The sequence below is a fragment of the Hemitrygon akajei genome, chromosome 26 (genome assembly GCF_048418815.1).
Source record: "Hemitrygon akajei chromosome 26, sHemAka1.3, whole genome shotgun sequence".
NCBI lineage: Eukaryota > Metazoa > Chordata > Chondrichthyes > Myliobatiformes > Dasyatidae > Hemitrygon > Hemitrygon akajei.
Genome location: NC_133149.1, coordinates 21,860,594 through 21,881,201, shown reverse-complemented (window position 1 = coordinate 21,881,201; position 20,608 = coordinate 21,860,594). Strand labels below are relative to the sequence as shown.

At 43.2% G+C, this 20,608-nt stretch overlaps 1 protein-coding gene across 1 annotated transcript in view; it reads right to left on the bottom strand.

Moving 5' to 3' along the window:
- The window catches only part of LOC140716803 (arginyl-tRNA--protein transferase 1-like), a 95,705-nt gene that overhangs the window by 25,084 nt on the left and 50,013 nt on the right, over positions 1 to 20,608 (bottom strand). The window contains exons 2-6 of the mRNA XM_073029712.1: positions 15,285 to 15,348; positions 8,605 to 8,667; positions 5,760 to 5,863; positions 2,066 to 2,245; positions 753 to 1,063 (exon numbers count right to left, since the gene is read on the bottom strand). Of these exons, the coding sequence (XP_072885813.1) occupies positions 753 to 1,063; positions 2,066 to 2,245; positions 5,760 to 5,863; positions 8,605 to 8,667; positions 15,285 to 15,348 (722 nt within the window). The remainder of the gene's footprint in view (positions 1 to 752; positions 1,064 to 2,065; positions 2,246 to 5,759; positions 5,864 to 8,604; positions 8,668 to 15,284; positions 15,349 to 20,608) is intronic.

Below are 20,608 nucleotides of genomic sequence, written 5' to 3'. Positions count from 1 at the left end.
TCAAATGTTAATGTTAAATCTGTTGAAAATAGATTTTTGTTAGACAAGCGTACCAGAGCATTGAGAGGAAGAGATAGGTTTGTGATTAGGACACAGACCACCAACAATTCTTGAATAGTTCAAAGGACCACAAAGATTCCTACTGATCTCCAATCCAAATGATAGTGCCAATCAGATTAAGACTATTTGTCTGATTGGATTTAATTGTTTTAAGTATTTCAGACAGCAACAGCCTCACTCAGGAGAAACAGAGGATGCCAGACACATTGATTGTGATTCTTCATTTATGAAAGCAATACCTCTGGTAGTTTCTCTTTTACTTTTGATTCCCCTTCTCAGTACATGCTTCACGTCCAGAACCTTACCGAGCAACACACAAAAAAATGAGGAATGCTATGCGGTTAACATTATGGGTTAATGTGTGTGTATAACGGTGTGTAATCACGATCTGTTTTAGATGATAATTAGGGGGCCACATCTCTGCTTGCTCCCCCTTGTACATCGCTCTGGAACAACTACTCATCCCTTTTACTTATCACTTCTAATTTGGTCGCAGCAGAACAATTGCACAGACACAAGGAGCATTTTCCACCTTTATACTGTGCCACTTTAACATACTGACAGAAAGCCCTTCAGCCCATCTAGTCCTTGTCAAATAACACGAGCTTAAAGTCCTCACTGTGATACTCTTTATCAACAATGAATTAATGGGCTGTTCCTCGATGAATGAGATTTGGCAAACAGATTCTTACCTCCAGCTGATGCTGTGCTGTGGCTGGCATGCTCTCCTCGATAAGCTCTTCTAGTGATCTAGCACGGCTGGGTGCAGACGTGGAATGGAGTGGATGTGAGATGGGAGATGGGTGCACTGCACTGGTGGAAATTTGTGACAAGGATGGCTGAGGACCTTGTGAAGGAGCTGGTTCCTGACCTGGTACCTTGTGCTCCGTCAGTCCCACCAGTTCAGGCTCCGCAGGCTCCAGCTCCGCTTGCTGACCCCTCTCGGGGCCCTTCAGCAGCTCCCTCCGACTCTCCTTGGTCTTGCGTGAAGTCGTGTCTTCAACTAGGGAAGAGAAATGGCCTTGGTCAAGTGGCTTTATAAACCACATTACACCACAGATCCATGTTATGATTACATGTGACCCATAAGCCACCCTGTACCCACAGGGCACAGCTATCTGAGCCAGATACTTCCCTCTCTTTTTTGTAGATTTCAAATATTCTCTCCTCTCTTGCAGTGGCTTGAGCTGAAGAACAATTTCTTGGGCAGCGACGACACTCACTGAAAGTTTATCCCTCATTTCAAAGTCAAACTTATTAAGCTCTGGATCATCAGCACAAAATCCAGTCGACCCACAACACATCGACATTCCCTAATACAGGCCACCAGATCAATAATCGCGACTTTAGGACAATAGGCAGAGTCAAATTTATTGTCATGTGCACGAGTACGTGCACAGATGCAATGAAAAACTTACTTGCAGCAGCATCAGGTAGATAGCATTAGAGGCACAACATTCACAGGAAAAGCATAAATTAAATATAAGTTATACAGGAAAGAAAAAAATTGGAACAAAAAAAGAAGTCCATTGTAGAGCAAAGTTCTTATAGTATCGCTATGCTGAGATAGTGATTTGGATACACTTATGAATAACTCCGGCTGATGTACCCTTCAACAATTAGAGGCACAGAGGCCATTTTACCATGTCACCTGAGATTGGCTAAATCAGAGATCAAATTCTTGTCAGGCTAAATTGACTTGGCCCTCCCCCCACCTTCCTAAATGAGCAAAGCTAACTTCTCATTACCCTTTGAATTATTTTTGTACCTGTTCACTAGCTTGCTTTGACTCTGTACTTGGAACCCAGATCCCTTGCTTGTCCGTAGTTTCCAAATTTGTACCCATTTAGAGTATGTTCTGGCCTACCATTCTTGGTTAGGTCAATAGTGAACCCCATCTAGCCCATTGAACAAATCAATGACACTCTGCGGCCTTCTGCTCCCATTAACCGTGCCAGCATCAATTCTTGGTTCAGTCATCGTGTGGGTGACTGAAGGAACTCACCAGGCCACGTCTGGCTGCTGTTCACGCTCCGCTGGTCAGATACGTGGTTTACCTCTGACCAGTCTTCGTCAGACCTCTCAGGGAAAGTCCAGGGTGTCTGCCCAGTGGTCAGCTTGACCTGCCCAGGTCCCGGCGATGGTTCCTCTTTATGGCACGTGGTGTCCTCTTCAGTGCTAAGTGCTTCAGAATGAAACAAATCACATTGAAATAACAGACACAAAATCACATTCACAACAAATATCAGATCCCTGTTTAACATTTCTGCCACTGGATCTCTGCTGTATTCAATGATTATTATTTTGTTTTGTCATTTAATTTCTACCTTGTAAGAGCCTCACTGCTGTGAAAACCCCTCGAACGTCTGGGGATTATTTGACATTTGGAGGCATCGTAATTGAAGTTAACCTTTCTCACTTTCTGTTTGCGGTTGATATGGGACAGTGAGACTTTCCCCCAACCTAATTTCATGTCCACCCTAGGCTAAGGGTGACTGGAAGATCCCGACCTCCATCCTACATGCCGGTCAGTACAGCAAAAGTTCCAACAGCGTCAGAAATGAACGGCCATTACAAGGGATATCCGCAGTGAAAGCTATCAGAGATGGAATTTGCCATCTTGCCAGCATGGAATGGGTGCGAGCAGCCAATCACTCATCAATTTTTACTTCTTCTGAAAAAGACATTTATGATGTTTCCTTTTATCCCCACTTAAACAAACTTAATCCTTTTTAAATAACATCATAAATGCTTGCCCAATGACTTTGAATCAGCTGAATAAACTTTGTGATTAAATTAAGTGTTAGTGGGAAAACTAATAACTATTTAGAGCTGCTGCTGATTGATTGATGGATGACTGACCATGCCACTGAGGTAAGGCAATACAGAGCTACATTTATAAAGGGTCAATGTTGGAACACTACTTTCTTCAGAGGCTAATGGAATTTGGTATTCTGCTCCTTACCTATTTTTCTGGATGCTCCATCGAAAGTATGCTGTGTGGCTTGGTACAGCAACTGCTCTGCCTGTGACTGCACAAAACTGCAGAGAGTTGTGGACGCAGCTCGGCACAATACGAAAACCAGCCTCCCCTCCACAGACTCCGTCTATACTTCTCACTCTCTCAGTAAAGCAGCCAGCATAAATAAAGATCCCACACTCCCCGGATATTCTCTCTTGTCCCCTTTCCTATAGGGCAGAAAATGCAAAAGCCTGGATGACCAGGCCCAAGAACATCTACCCTGCTGTCACTGAACAGTTCCCTGGCACGATAAGTTGGATTCTTGACTTCACAATCTACCTCGTTATGACCTTGCTCCTTATTGTCTGCCTGTACTACCATTTCTCTGTAGCCGTTACATTTTATTCTGCATTCTGGTATTGTTTTACCTTATTCTAGCTCAATGAACTGCATGAACAGTATGCAAGACAAGCTTTTCACTATAATATTGGTGCATGAGACAATAATAACCCAATTCCAATCTGATACATGGTGAACATTTTCCACTCACCCTCAGACTAGGAGGGAGTTGTAATTAACTTGGGCACCAGTCCAATCGCCGTGTATTAACTGTTAAAGGAATGTCTGAAGATTTACATACCTGTGCTGTTGAATGGGCTTTGAACACTCTCGGCAAATCTATAAGAGCAGATGTTTGGCTAGAATACGACACTGTTATGATGAGCGTAATCATCTCACTCTTTGAAATATGTAGCATTTGGCTGGGAGGGTGGGTGAGGTATGGGAGCACATGTTCATCTGGCAAATTGTGCCATGGACTGGGTCAGTTCTTTCAATGGGAGGGGGGTGGGGGAAGAAGGAAGAAGAAGAGAAATTTCAAGAAGATATCTTGCCACTGTTTGAATTTAAAATGTACTCTTGTCCTCTCCACAATCAGTTAAGTACATCTCAGTGATTTACTGAGCAGTTTCTGTGAAGTAAAATTCTCATAAAATTCTATCACTCTCCAAGTGGATTACAATGCTGTTATAGATTGGTGGCTTGTGTGCCTCAATGTGTGAGAGCTATGTTGGTTGGAGTCAGGGCTTTATGCCTTGACTCTTGGTAGGGTCACCCATGCTAAACAGGTCAAAGGGTAGAGGGCAGACTAAGAGTTGTCCGCTGATCCTCCAGGTTCAGGAGTTCAGCTCAGGGCTAACGACCCTGACTGGTAAAACAAAATTTTTGCGGAAAAAAGCAATGAGGAATCCTTCTGCATCCGTGTGTGACGGTATTCCTGAGTCTCCACCGGGACTTGCATGACTGACAGCAGTGAAAACTGAGAGGAAGCTACTGACATGATGAAGGAAGCCCTGAACAGCGTAATGGGCCGTAAGAAGAATTTCGGTCACTAAATAACGTGAGCAACAAATACCCTTTATTCTCCTTGTGATTTAGGTCTCGGTCATGTGCTCACACCTCATTAAACCTCTGAGAGTTGTTAAACCTTTACCCACAATGCAGCAGTGAAATTGCGGTGCACTGTGAGCAATGCCAACTTTTGGGTAAGACCAATCAGACCCACCTGCACGAGTGCGTAAGGGTCCCACAGCATTATTATTAAGAGAATGCTCAAGTCTTCAGCCACTTCCTGCCAATACTTATCACTCAAACAAAATCATTTAAACTACTGATCTCTCATGATCACATTCGTATTTGTGGGATCTCATTATGTGTAAATTAACTGCTGCATTGCCCCTATTATTGCAACAACTATATTTCAAAGGTACTTTATTTGCTGGAAAAAGCTTTAGGATCATAAATCATGCAATATTTTCTTCTCTAAACACATTTAGCATCAAAGAACAAACAAACTGGCAGTTAAAAGGTGATTTTTACACATTATGGGTTCCGCCAACAGTAAGTGACAAAGGACGCCTTTACCTATTGATTTGCATTGTTAGCCGAACTTTGTGTGTTTACTTGGGCACCAGCAGAGCTCTCTGCTCCATTAGGTTTATTGCCAAGGCAGGAACTGCTATCACATGAATGAACAGCTGTTCCCCTTCTCTTCCCAAAGTCGGTACACCTGGCAATGTGACTCTCAGTTCTACCCTGATGACTCCTAGATCGTGCGCAATGAGGTTGGAATGGGGCTAGACCCCATGATCTCCTGACTCAGAATTGAGAGGGACCGCATTAAGCCAAAGCTGACACAACATGATTTCCTGTGAGTTCATAGCATTATGTCCAAAAAAAAAATCCTGGATGCCATTTTGAAAGGAAATAAAATCATTTATTTCAGCTATGGAATTAACATAGATAGTTTCTTCATGTTCTCCACCCTTCCTGATAGTAACACGCTAAAAGCTGGAGGAATTCAACAGGTCAGGCAGCTCCGACAGAGGGAAATGAAGAATTGCCAATTCAGATCAAGACCCTTCATCAAGACAGAGGGAAATAGCCAATACAAAAGTGTGAGGGGAAGAGCTGGTTGCTGTTATATGCAGATGAGACAGGGAGAGTGGGAATGATGCAAGAAGCTGAGGTTCTGAAATAGGAGTACATCTCGGATGTCCTAGATTGTTTTCACTGTTCATTTCCCTCCACAGGTGCAGCCTGGCCTGCTAAGTTCCTCTAGCACTTCCGTTGCTGTTCCAAGATTTCTAACATTTGCAGTCTCTTGCGTCTCTCCTCTGACAGATCATCCATTTTTCTTCAGCTAGCATAATGCTGCAGTCACTGCTTTTACACTCACCAGCAGTTTCTTTCACAATAGCATCAACTCGTGTTAAATGTTTCCGCATCTTCTTTAGAACTCGGCGCTGTGATCTGGATATCCGGAAGTCCAAGACATGGCACCTGACACAGCAGTAAAGGGAAAAATCCTTTCAGTGATGGAATACATACTGAGACTTTCTCAGATATTTCTCTGAGAAATTAAACTCGGGGTTGCATATGGTGACATACAAGTACCTTAATAATAGATTTACTTTGAACTTTGGGCGTCCAGAAGACAGAGTGACATCTGGTTTATAGCACAGTAAAAGGCCATTTGCTCCATGCTCGCCTCTTCCACAGGCTTCTTCAACTCACCCATAACACATCGTCCTAGTCCTTCCTCCCTCACAATTACATCTATGCTATTAGCTATGCAGCTTCTGGTAACATTTTCCAAATTCTCATTCTCAGCATTCTCGGACGAAAAGGTTTCTCTTGGATCAGTATTGTACTCCATGCACTAATGGGATTGCCCCTTTCTCAAATTCAATTGTGACTTTAAATAAATTGTAAAGGGGAAGTACACCTAGGTCCATTTCACCTTTCCTAATAGTAATGATTATGTTGGTTGGCTCTCCTCTGGTTGCTTTGTCAAATCTACTCTGATAAACCTCTCAATTTTTAAGCATTTTTCTCCCTTTACCTCTGACCATATAGAGGTCAGAGTTGTGGTACATTCTTAAATCTCTTGCACATTTAATTGGACTATCAACATTACTGATAGCCTAATAACTTCCTTACTGTCAACCACACAGCCAATTTTGTATCATCAGTAAATGGCTTTAATGACTAACTCACTAACGTATACAAGAAGCAAGAGATTGCATACTGAGCAACACACACTAAAAGCTGGGTAAACTTAGTAATATCTATGGAGGGGAATAAACATTCAATGGGAAGCTCTAATGCACAGGAAATGTAGGAAATGTGGGTGAGGGCACCATCAATGGTGGTGGAGTGGAAACACCATTGTGCCTATCACCTCCCTTTGGTTGCCCTTCTCCTTCCCTTTCTTCCATGGTTCACCGTCCTCCTTACTAGCTTGTACTCCTTCCTCTCCCCTCACAGCTTCTTATTGTGGCTCTGCCCTCTTCCTTTACAGTCCCGATGAAGGGACTTGGCTGAAAACGATGCCTATTTATTCCCCTCCAGAGGTGCTGCATGACTTGCAGAGTTCCTCCAGCATTTTGTGGGTGTTGCTCAAGATTTCCAGCATCTGAAGAATCTCTTGTGTTTATAATTGAGTACTGAGCTCTGTGAAACACTGCTGGTAACAGCCTTTCAGTCACAAAAACACCCACTAACCATCAACTTTTCTTCCTGATATGATGTTCTTGAACAACCATGACTACCAGGATTATGGACCTAGTGCTGTGGATTGGGTAGCTCCTTTCCTATGGGCTACATGGTCTCCTTTTCATAAATTTTCTATAATTTTGGGATTCCTAAAAATAGTAGGCCTGAACCATTCAATTCCTCCTCAAAAGTCAATCCCATAATCCAAGAAATCAATCTAGTGAACGTTCTTTGTACTTCTTGGCAATCCTTCTGTAGCTAAGGAAACCAAACTGTACACAATATATCTGGTGTGATCTCACCAAAGATGGTCAAATGTAAGGATCCCTTTGTCATAAAGATCAATGAACCAAACACAGAAGGGAGTTTACCATCCACTCTACTAATGCTTTATTTACTCTGAAAAGTGCCTGAAGGCAGTTGTTAGGAAGTCAACCTCCTTTGTTAACTCAGGCTACATCCACACTAGACTGGATAATTTTGAAAACACCGGTTTCGCGTAAAAACGATAAGCGTCCACACTATGCGTTTTTGAAAATATCTCCGTCCACAATGAAACGGAGATTTTGGTGAATCTCCTCCTCCTGCACATGCGCAGGACACATCTACCAAAAACAAGCGACATGTTTGGTGTCGAATCTCGCCGTAAAAGTGCGCGTTTGTGTAGTTACAGACTAGAAAAACTTAAAACAACGGACAGCTGTTGACTTTCGCGCAGGAGAACAAAAGTAAACAAATTCTGGAGCGTACGGAGGCAACCGACAGGGAGTTCATGGACAGATTGACCCAGCTGACGACGAACATTGAAAAACTGACTAACTCTGTTGCATTAATAAAGCACCTTGTTAAATGTGCATCAGTGTTATCTTGCATTTCCATACAATGTTACAGCAGGCTGTTAGACATCTATTGTCAGAGAAGTACTTGCATAAATAGGTAAACCACCTTCATACAAGCAAGGACAAAAAACAGGGCAAAGTGAGTACAGTATACTTATTTATTCAGTAAGTTATGGGTCAAAGTATTTGGTGAGTACATTTCTAACTCTTCTGGCTTCAGTTTCGTTGCCGTCTGTTCTGAAATTGTTAGGTTGTGTTCAAGAAAACAATGAAATAGTGCACTGCCATCTGACAGCGTTTTCAGATTTCTCCGGTTAGCACGTCCACACTGATCTGCCCGAGCAGCGTTTTCAAAAATACCCACCCTGGAAAGCGTTTCTGAAAAGCTCCGGTTTCGGGGGATGAAAGTGCCATTTTAGTGTGGACAGAGGGTAAAAACAAAGAAAAAAAGCTTCGGTTACAGATTTATCCAGTGTAGTGTGGACGTAGCCTCACTCTGTACCTACATTTAATATTGTCTCTCACCTAGAAGAACTTCTGAATAAGTTACTAAATGAAGCTCATGCAAAATGACTTTGCTTCAATGTCAAATTGCTTTCAATTTAATGAGTTAGTAAATGTACACACATGAGAAAAGCACTCAACAGTGAAGATCAAAATCATATATCAGATAAGTGCTGTGCTTACCTCATTGTGTAGGTGGGGCAGCACGTGATGGGCATAGCAGCTTTGTACAGATATTTCCCGCTCCTGGAACAAACAAAGAATCGGAGTTAACATTAACTAACTGGTCATTGACAAGCTAGCAAACTATTCTCAGTCATATTACGAATAAATTACTTCAGCTCCTCGACTAGATGGTGGCGTTGAAATTATAGTATAAGTTCATTCTTGTTTACGCTCCATGGCCACTGTATTAGGTACCTTGTAGCTAATAAAAGTGGCCCGAGTGTATGTTCATGGTCTTCTGCTGCGGTAGCCCAACCACTTCCAGGTTTGACATGTTGTGCGTTCAGAGATGTGCTTCTGCACACCATTGTTGCAACACCTGGTTATTTGAATTACCATCACCTTCCTGTCAGTCTGAACCAGCCTGGTCTTTCTCCTCTGACCTCTCATTAACAAAGTGTTTTCACCCACAGAACTGCAGCTCACTGGATGTTTGAATTTTTTTTCGCACCGTTATCTGTAAACTGTGGAGATGGTTGTGAGTGAAAATGTATTTATTTATCTTATTTTATTTAGCAATACAGCATGGAGCAAACCCTTCTGGCCCTTTGAACCACAGTAACCCCCAACAAACCAGATTAACCCTAAACTAATCACGGGACAATTTACAATGACCAATTAACCTACCCGCTATGTCTTTGGACCATAGGAGCTCCTGGGGAAAACCACGGGGAGGAGGTACAGACTCCTTACAGAATGGTGTCAGAATTCCGAAACGCCCTGAGCTGTAATAGCATCGCGCTAACCACTATGCTATTGTGGCACCTTCAGGAATCATCGTGGCACCCTCAAAATCCCAGGAGATCAGCAGTTTCTGAGATACTCAAACCACCCCATCTGGCACCAACAATCATTCCAAGCTCAAAGTCACTTAAATTACATTTCTTCCCCATTCTGATGTTTGGTCTGCCAACAACTGCACCTCTTGACCATGTCTGCATGCTTTTATGTATTGAGTTGCTGCCACAGGATTGGCTGATTAGATATTTACGTTAACAAGCAGGTGTACCTAATAAAGTGGCCACTGAGTGTACAGTAAATAGTATTGTTAGTAAGACTACAATTTATGTCCCATTATCTTGAGGAGGTGGTATAGGGTTGAGTTTTTGTTCTGCTTTCAGAAGGCTTATAGAAATTTTAACAAACATCCCTCTTATTCCATGGTGGGTGGCCATCACTTTCCATCAGCAATGGCCAAATCACATGGTGAGAGATCTAAGATTACACTCCAAAGTGATCGCTCCGCTCTTAGTGCCCGATGACACAAGCATTTGCTTCATTGTCCGTCTGAACAGTGTCTGCAATGTGACATCTTGAGGTGGCTCAGTCTGCAGTGATCTTTGGTTAACGGTGATCGTTCCTCAGCATGACGAACAACAACGTGTTTACTCCCAGCAGTAACGTTGCTCCTCACCTTCAGTTTGGGCATAAATCTCTTGGCCTGCATCTATACAGAGTTGTAGGATTCTAACGACCTCTCCAGGGTTTCCTCAAGTCACTAATTAACAGAATGTTTGTGCTTGTATAGATTGCATTGAGGTATTAGCTGTCTAGGACAGGGGTTCCCAACCTGGGGGCCACAGACCCCTCGGTTAATGGTAGGGGTCCATGGCATTAACAAAAATGTTGGGTACCCCTGGTCTAAGAGGAGCTTCTAATACCTGGAGACCGGATAACTAACAGGACTGATTGCAGCTGATTTGAGCTTCTCTAGTCTATTCTCTGTTTGTTATTCATATGGGGGTCAGTTATTTCAGTGAGGCTGTGGTGTGCAATCAGCTGGAGATCGCAGGGGTTTGACGGGTCAGTGATCAGAGAGGCTCTGGGTTTAGTATGACTGAGCATTTTACTGGGGTAGCTGAGAATCAGAATCAGTTTTATTATCACTGCCACATCTTATGAAATGTGCTGTTTTGCAGCAGTGCAAGACATAATAAGTTATTGTAAGTTATTATCAATCAATCAATAAATAAATAGTGTGAAAGAGGAATGGCAAGATAGTTTTCATGGATCATTCTGAAATCTAATGGCAGATGTGAAGAAGCTGTTCTGAAAACACTGAGTGTGGGTCGTCAGGCTCCTGCACCTCCTTCCTGATTTAATGAGAAGAGGACGCGTTCCAGACAGTGAGGGTCTTTTATGATGGATGCCCTCGATTGTGGGGAGGGCTGTGCTTATGATAGAGTTGGCTGAGTTGACAACTCTCTCCAGACTCTTTCAATTCAACCACATTCAGAGATACCTATAGCTCAAATCAACTAAAACTAGCAACTGAGTTTTTACGTCAAGCCAAAAGCTTCACCGTCAAACTCTTTCCTTAAAGTTATAAATTTCATTTTGTCTGAGTGAATTCTCGAACTTTTCACCTGATGCCAGAAAAGGCTACTGGGTGTTACATTGCCACTCTGAGGATTTTAGCAATACAGAACCATCCCGGCACAGCCTTGAGGAGCAGATTAGCGTGGGGTAAATGACGAGAGTATACAGGCAAAGTCCTTCAATCCATCGTCTCACTTTGAGAGCATGGTGAGAATTGCAGTTTAAGAGAAACCTGAAGGAGTATCTGGACAATAATCGCTGGTGTGGATATATTGCAGGAACAGTAATGGTGACGCAATCGAGATCTGAACACGGGAACCTGAATGACGGGAAAACAGTGGACTGCGAGAGAGGAGAGGCCCTGCCACCAACACCAGAGAATCCACACATCTGAGGACGGAATCTGAATGTGGCTGTCCATGGTTTGTCCAGCAATGAGGAAACTCCCACTGACTACGCCAGAGAGATGCTCTACAAATTGTATGATTTTGGGGAGAGTTTGTAGGATGCATTCACCTCACTGGTAACCTGGCAAAAAAAACTCCAGTAAGTTTATAACTGCCATTAAAATAACCAGCCAAGACATTGTAACTGGTGTGGATACAGCTTAGTGATGGGATGAGGCACTGTCAAATATTTCAGACAACTCCAACAAATAATATGTGGATAATTATTGTCCTGACACTCCTTCATGTTTCTCAGCATTTCTCTTCAACTTATGCTGTCCACCTCAGTTAGTTATTAATAACTCTGCTCCTGTCACTTTGGCTGTAGCACAACTCATCCGTCACACACTTGCTCTGGAAGTGACACAGATGAGGTGCACTACAGCCAAAGTCACAGGAGCAGAGTTATTAATGACTGTAGCTGTGTCTGCAATGCTCGGTCGTAGGTAAGGACTGGCAATAAGTTGAGTGTTCATAAACTGGGGAGGACAGCTGAGTACCATGTATATGAGCAGAATAGAGTTTGTTACAAGTACAGTGGGCAATATGTCATCATGCACAGTAAATAGGGGAATACACTGCAAGTGCGTTACCTGTGCACAATGTCTAAAATTGTTATTGTACATATAAATTCTTGCAAATGTAACCAAAGTCCATAGATTGATATTTTGGATATAACTGCAATTTACTGGAGTCAATTCATGACTGTACCTGTGCCTCCAATGTATATACATTGATCTGTTTGTACAGCTTTGCTCACCTCTTTACGTTTGCATAGGAAGTTGTGTGTTTAGCTGCTGAGGGAGGTATAACGTAAAGAGGATTGGTGCCACCGTAAGACTGTGACATGCTGCTGTGTGCTATTATGTTTATTGTACTGTGCTTGCTGCTAAGTAGAGTCCAACTTCCACAAATAAAGACTGTTTGCTGGAAGCTATACACTCAGAGGCCACTTTAGGTACCTCCTGTACCTAATAAAGTCCCTAATAAATGAGTGAATGTTCATGGACTTAGCTGCTGTACCCCGTCCACTTCAACACTTCCAGGTTCAACGTGTTGTTCATTCAGAGATGCTCCTCTGCACGCCTCTGTTGTAGTGCATGTCAATCGAGTTACTGTCGCCTTCCTGTCAGCTTGAACCTCTGACCTCTCTCATTAACAAGGTGTTTTTACCCGCAGAACTTCTGCTCACTAGATGACTTTTGTTTCTCACACCATTCTCTGTGAACTTTAGAAGCTGCTGTGTGTGAAAGTCCCAGGAGATCAGCGGTTTCTGAGATACTCAAACCATTCTGTCTGGCACCACTCTACGTCAAAGTCACTCAGGTCACATTTCTTCCCCATTCTGAGCAACAACTGCACCTCTTGACAATGTCTGCATGCTTTTATGCATCGAGTTGCGGCCACATGATTGGCTGATTAGATATTTATATTAACGAGGTGTACAGGTGTACCAAATAAACTGGCCACTGTGTGTACAATAGCGTGCCCACGTTAAGTCCCATTTTGAAATTCTGAGCAAGATTCTTGGCGATGGAAGTTAAAGAAGGAATAGGTCTGGATTTTGCAGTGAGAAGCAATCCACTTGCTTCCACCACTGATCTTCAAACAGATTAAAAACTTATTCATTCACAGCCTACAGAGGGAACTTGCTGGAACACATCAGCCAGAGGGTCTGGCTGAGTTCGGTTGTTGTTCAGACCAAATGTCAGAATGGGGAAGAATTTTGATCTAAGTGACTTTGACTGTGGAACGATTGTTGGTGCCAGACATGGGGTAGTCTGAGTCAGAAACTGCTGATTTCCTAGCATTTTCATCATGTGGTGGGGAACTTGTATCCATGTAATTCCTCCCCTTGGCGGGGTTAATGAGAACGATATGTCAAAATATTGAATGCGTCTAAACATTCCCCTCTTCAGAAATATTGCAATTTCAAATCCATAAATAATTAGTCAAAAGCCAGGCTGTGAGACCTCTGAACACACTACTACCACCCAATACACCTTACACTGGACAACAAAGATTTTGCTTCCTGAATTCTATTGGGTGTATCAAATGGATTTTGGGCTGCAGATCATGAAAATCCCCATGAAATTTCCGGATCGCACACCATTTTTTTGAAATTGCCTATATTTGTTATTTCAAATCATAATTCAAGTCAATTAAAACATTGCCCACAATGTAAGCTGAAAGGTTTTCTATCTTGCCCGGAGGTGTCCAGGCATGCTTAGTCAGGGTGGATGCTGCATGGCAGGACAGGTTTTAGTAAGGCTATTAAAGCATCATGCATTGCGTTTACATGTATTGCGTTCTGTGCGTTGCATTTACATGTATTATCGGTTTGCGATCACATTAATGCGCATGCTTCGCGCGCGTAGCATATTGTGCGTAATCATTATAATAAATAAATTGCATTTTCAGGAGTATTTGTGACAGCAAAATGTCTTGCCAATACTGCAACAGCTGCGGCACTTCCTGTTATATTTGTGGAGAGTATACACCTAAATCTCAATGACAGAGCATGACACCTCTTATTAAGAAGCCTATGAGCTCTACTTTGGGTGTAAAATTGGCGACCAAGTCAAAGCCAGCGCTCCTCACATTTGTTACGCAATATGCGCAGCCGATCTTAGAACTTGGCTCAGAGGTTCTCGTAAGTCAATGCCGTTCGCTGTCCCGATGATATGGCGAGAGCAGAAGGATCATGTGACAGACTGCTATTTCTATCTGACAGTGTGTCTGGTTTCTCTGCTAAAAACAGGAAATCCATGGAATACCCCAATCTCCCTTCAGCCATGAGACCTGTGTCACATGATGATGGTCTTCCAGTACTGAGCCACGCAGAGACATGGAGTCCAGAGGAGGCCAATGAAGATGCCATGATGCACGAGTCAGGAATGGAAAACAACACCGATACTGATACAGATTTTGAACTCTTTATGTTAAGTGAGCCTCATCTGATAACTCAATCTGAGTTAAATGACCTGGTCAGAGACTTGGGTTTGTCAAAGGCAAAAGCAGAATTATTGGGTTCAAGACTGTAAGGATGGAATCTGCTGTCACCAGGCACAAAATTTTCATGAAGGATTTCGATATTTGAGACAGATATTTCCCAGAATAACTGATTCCAAGATTAAGGAAGGCATTTTTGTTGGTCCATGAATCAAACAGGTCATCAATGACAGGCAATTCAAAGAACTTGTGCAGCTGGTTGACAACGTGCTTCAAGCATACAAAACCATGAAGTGCAACATGTCACTGAAGAACCATTTCCTGCATTCCCATTTAGACTTCTTCCCTGCAAACATTGGCACTGTCAGTGACGAGCATGGTGAAAGGTTTCACCAGGACATTGTGGTCCTGTTGAAATGGTATCAGGGCAAACAAAAAAATTCTGAGGAATTTTCAAAAAAACACTTTCAAAAAAATTTGCTGTCCAGTGTTATTAATGCCAGTGTTGTATATGTGTCTATGTGTCCTACATGCATGCACTTTATGGCAACTTGTACATCTACAGAATATTTTTTATCTTTTAACATTATTGTGAGACTATTATTTTATGCGCTATATATACTGTATTTTGCACCTTGGTTCCTGAGGAACGTTGTTTTATTTAGCTCTGCACTTGTGTAAGTCTGAATGACAATAAACTTAAACTTGAAGTTGAACTTGAACATACACCCTCTCCACCAATTGTAGCTTCCAACCAGGGCCGGCTAACTCAGCGCAGAGCTGAAATTAAACTCCGGATCTCTGTACGTTAACGAAGCAGTGGCTGAATTCACAGATAGTTATTTACACTCTCCCTCGGGTTCTCCACAGATATTTTACTGCAAATGCTCAGGGTTTCTACTCAATGTTCCCAGCACTCACCTGACCCAGCCTTTGTTCAGCAGCAGCTGGTAATCGTGGACTGAGAGCTTGTGAGCCATGAGACCTGCAGGACAAAGAATGGAAACTTAGTAAAAGGCACTCCTCCCGCTGCAGGCCAGCCTGGGATGTGTTCACTAGACAGAACAGTGAACCCACGTACACCACCATCACTCAAGACCAATGCAATACGTACACTGTAGATCAATGGGTGGGTCACTCTTTACTACGATGAAGATTACGGGTTCAACTCCTACCAGGGGAAAGCCCAGAATCAAGGCTACATTTTTAATACAATTCCAGGGAATTGTTATATTGTTAACACAAATGTCTGTGTGTGATTTTAAAACGAGGCCCTACCTGGCCTCACAGGTGAAGGTCAAATAGCCTTTTGAGAAAAGAAGGATTCTCTGTTCTGCCTTGTACTGGGTAATTATTTTGCCTTATACTGTTACTCATTCAAGGGCTAAGCCAGCATTTAATTGCCCATCCACCAATTGCCTTTGAGGAGGTAGTACAAGCTGCCTTCTTGAACCCTTGCAGAGCTTCAGGTGTGGATTCACCAACGATGTTGGTAGGGAGGGAATTCCAGAATTGTGACCCAGCAACAGTGAAGGGACGGTGATACATTTCCAAGCCAGGATGGCGTTTGGCGTGGAGAGCAACTTCCAGGTGGCAGTGTTCCCTGTACTTTTGTTACCCCTGTCTTTCTGTCAGGTAGAGATTGTGGGCTTGGAAGGCGTATCTTGTGGATGGTATAACTGCTGCTACTGTGATTGGTGGTGGAATGAGTGAAAGGTATGGACAGAGTGGCTAGCAGGGTCCTGTGTCAAACTTTTTGCAGCCTCAATCGGGCAAGTGGAGCTTATTCCACCACACTTCCAACTTGATCCATGTGGATGGTGCACGGGCTTTGGGGGAGCTAGGAGGCGAGATACTTGCCAAAGGACTTCCAGCGTCAGTCCTGCCTTTGTGCCACATTCTGTATATAGTTCAGTTTCTGGTCAGTGATAACCACACTCAGCTGAAAATTACTTCCTTTAAGAACTTGCTCTGTTCAAAAACAATATACTTTCCACTTTATAGCAGGGATTGCACAGCTAACAGGCTTAGAGGTGAAAAATAACTTTGGCAGATTCCTGAGGATGTGTACGGTGTTACACAAATGCAAGTGTTCTTCCTCGCTTACCATAAGCTGCAGTGAGCTTTAATGACAAGAGATAGTAACCAAAAAACCCGCAGCAGTTGGTAAACAGAAAACACTGGAAATACTTTAACAAGTCAGGCAACTTCTATGGAAAGAGAAACAGAGTTAATACTTCAGGCTGTGGGACCTTTATGAACACTCTTCATCAGTTAACCAATTCTGATGAGAGCTCTTCAACCTGAAACATTAAGTCCCTTCCACACTGTTTCAGCATTTTCTGTTTTGACTTGATGCACAAAACTTGTTCTGAGATAATGCCTTGGGACGAGACAGAATCAATTATTCAATGAGCTGTCACAAAGTTCTCTTGTCCTTTAAGTAGTGGTAGAACTTGCACCTTGAAAAACAAATCAAGATACAGATTAGTTTATTGTCACATATACCAGGGTGCAATGAAATTCCTTGTTTGCATGAGGCTCACAGTGTATACGGTAATAATAAATACAACAATAAATAAAACAACATGTCAAAACAACTAGAATGCTGCAAAGATTGTAGTGCAACCTAAGGTAGTGAAAAATAAATTTAAATTAACAATAACTGAGGGAGGTAGAATTTAGAGTCTGAGAACATGGGAGCACCACTGAGAAGGAGAAGTAAAGGGGATGATTGGGTCAGGCAGAACTTCAAATTCTGCAGGTCTACCCCATCAGCCAGCTGCAAATTGGTGGAGGAGCAGGACTTGGTGCAGCCTGCTTACAGAGAGGCACCCGTAGTTGGTGCGCGAAGGCGGTGTACAGTCTAACAGCGAGCGATTGCCTTGGTCCTTTTTCTTGTGAGCGCAAGACCGTGTTGGGCAACGGCAACGCGGAAAGCTGCAAGTCCGGCTCACCGGTTCGACAGCGGTGGAGCGGCGTGGCCTCGGTTGCTACGCGCACCAGGTCTCACGCTGCAGAGTCGCCTGTTGCAGCCACCCACATGTGATGCTGGAGGCAGTGTGGTGCAGCGCCGGTGCTGCCCTCCAGTGGTCACTTTGTGGAAGACAAGCTGGATTGCGTATGTCTGCAGACTGCTGCAGGCTTGCTCTTGCCAACAACATCCATCGACTCAGGGACCTATAACATACCAGGGGTGATTGATAAGTTTGTGGCCTAAGGTAGAAGGAGATGAGTCATACAGCTCTCGTTACATGCACATGCAGTTCAACTCTTTGAGTGATTATGCAGCAAGTTAAGAGCTCATCTCCTACCTTAGGCCACGGACTTATCAATCACCTCTGATGAGTTAACTTCAAACTTTCTGCATAATCACTCGAAGAGTTGAACTGCATGTGCATGTAACGAGAGCTGTATAACTCATCTCCTTCTACCATAGGCCACGAACTTATCAATCACCCCCGCTGTGGACACTTTCTGGAGGTCCAAGATCCGTATGCTCCACGACCGCTGGACTAAGTGTGTAAATATAGGAGGGGACTATGTTGAAAAATAAATGTGCTAGGTTTTCCAAGACTGACACCTTCTACCTTAGCCCATGAACTTATCAATCACCCCTCGTATTTTATTTTTGTGTGTGACTGTATGTCTACTGCTATTTTATATATCTCACAGCTATTACAGCAGTAGACTTTTTGGATAAGTCTCTATTAGCTTTGCACAACGTTATGGCACAAGATTTGCCCATTCCTCCGTGCAAAATTGCTCAAGCTGTGCCAGGTTAGTTGGGGAGCAGCAGTGGACAGCGATCCTGAGGTCTTGCCAGAGAAGCTTGATCAGGTTAAGTCAATGTCAAACTACACTTATTATCAAAGTATGTATGCAGTATGCAACCCTGAGATTCAACATCCCACAGACAGCCATGAAGCAAAGAAACATCATGGAACCTGTTCAAAGAAAACATCAAACACTCAGCGCGCAAAACAAAAAGAACAAATCGCGCAAGTGGCAAATAAGATACAGAATATTAAACATTAAATCGTAGACTCCATGAAACAGTCTCAGAATGTTCAGTTCAGTTCAATTTAGCGCTGTGTCGTTCATTAACTGCAGACCGCAGGGCCAGTCCGCCCCGGTCAAAGTTGCGCAAAATAGCAATAACAAAATGAAACCAGGAACACATCTAACACGAAATGCAGAATCCCCTAAAATTGGGTCCAGTCCAAAAGCTGTGCCAATCAAACCTTACCCAAGACCCAAGACTCCTGCCCCTTCCTCCAGCAGCAGAAAGCAAGAGGGAGGGGGCAGGGCTCCGATTGGGCCCCTCAAGGACATCAATTTTATTCATTTGAAGCCACTCCACGGTTGCTCTGGCAGTGTGCTTTGGGTTGTTATCCTGCTGAAAGAAAAATTTCCTCTCTAGTTTAAGATTTCCAGTCCCTGCTGCTTTGAAGCAACCCCATAGCATGATGCTACCTCCACCATACATTACAGGAAGGATGGCGTTAGCTGGCCGATGCACAGTATTAGATTTACACCACACATACTGCTAAAAGAAGCATATCCTTGCCTGTAAAGTCTTTGCAAAGCGTTACTAAGAAGTTACTGTAAAGTTGTGGAAAAAGGTCTTGTAGTCGGATGAGACTAAAGTTCCCCCTTTGTTCTGTCTCTTTGCCTCCTGCCAGTCAGCCAGTCTACTGCTAGTATGTTTTCTGTAATTCCATGGGCTCTTACCTTGTTAAGCAGCATCCTGTGTGTTGTCAAATGCCTTCTGAAAATCCAAGTAAACAAATTTCATTGACTCTCCTTTGTTTATCCTGCCTATTTATTTCCTCAAAGAATTCCAACAGGTTTGTCATGCAAGAATTCCCCTCAAGGAAACCATGTTGACTACGGACTACTTCATCACGTGCCTCCAGGTACCCCAAAACCTCATCCTTAACAATCGACTCCAACATCTTCCCAACCACTGAAGTCAGGCTAACTGGCCTATAATTTTCTCACTTCTGCCTCCCTCCCTTATGAAAGGCATCTGCAGTTTTCCAGTCCTCTGGAACCATGCCAGGATTTAGTGGTTCTTGAAAGATCATTACTAATGCCGCCACAATCTTTTCAGCTATCTCTTTCAGAACCCTGGGTGTAGTCCATCTGGTCCAGGTGACTTATCTACCTTCAGACTGTTCAGCTTCCCAAGCACCTTCTCCTTAGCAATAGCAACTATACTCACTCTTGCTCCCGACACTCTTGAATTTCAGTGTCTTCCACAGTGAGGAATGATGCAAAATACTTACTAAATTCATCCAACATTTCTTTGTCCTCCATTACTACAACTTCTGCATCATTTTCCAGCTGTCCAATATCCACTCTCATCTCTCTTTTACTCTTTACATACTCATAAAAACTTTTGGTATCCTCTTTGATATTATTGGCTCGCTTGCCTTCGTATTTTACCTTTTCTCTCTTGATGGACTTTCAGTTGCCTTCTATTGGTTCTTTAAGGTTGTTATAGCCGGGAGTGGTAATGGTGACAAGCTCTCACTACCTATTAAATGCTCCCAATGACCAGCAACTCAAATAGCTTCTGACAACCAAGTTCAGCTCTTGGCCTTCATGTGTAGCGTTTCTACTGACAGGAGAAGGGCAAAGGCAGGTTATTGGTGCCTTAAAACCAGACTTTTCAGGCAGATGGGGCTCATCAGCTGTGGTTGGCAGCTCACCTAGGAGAAGGAAAACTCTGATCTCAAATCTCTGCTGCCTTGTGGCTATACCCACTCACAGGGAAGGCTTTGGGAGTAAACCCTGGGGGAAAAATCCGGAGCTAGAGTCCCTAGGGGAGTCCTACGCCGAGTTCAACACTGACTGGCAACTCCTGTGATGCTGTTGGTGCCAAACTGTATCGGTCTCTGCCGTTCCTTTGGATTCATCAGATGTGTGGAGAGGCAACTAGAACACAATATCCATGGTCGGACCTGACCAACAGAGGCCTCATTATTGGTTTTTAAAAGCTTTCCAATCCTTTATCTTCCCACTAATTTTTGCTCAATTATAGGACCTTTCTTTTCCTTTTATGCTGTCTTTGACTTTTCTTGTCAGCCACAGTTGCCTCATCCTCCCTTTAGAATACTTCTTCATCTCTGCGGTGTATCTATCCTGCTCTCAAAAGCTCCAGCCATTGCTGTTCCACTGTCATCTCTGCTAGTCCCCTTCCAATCAACTTTAGCCAGCTCCTCTCTCATGTCTCTGTA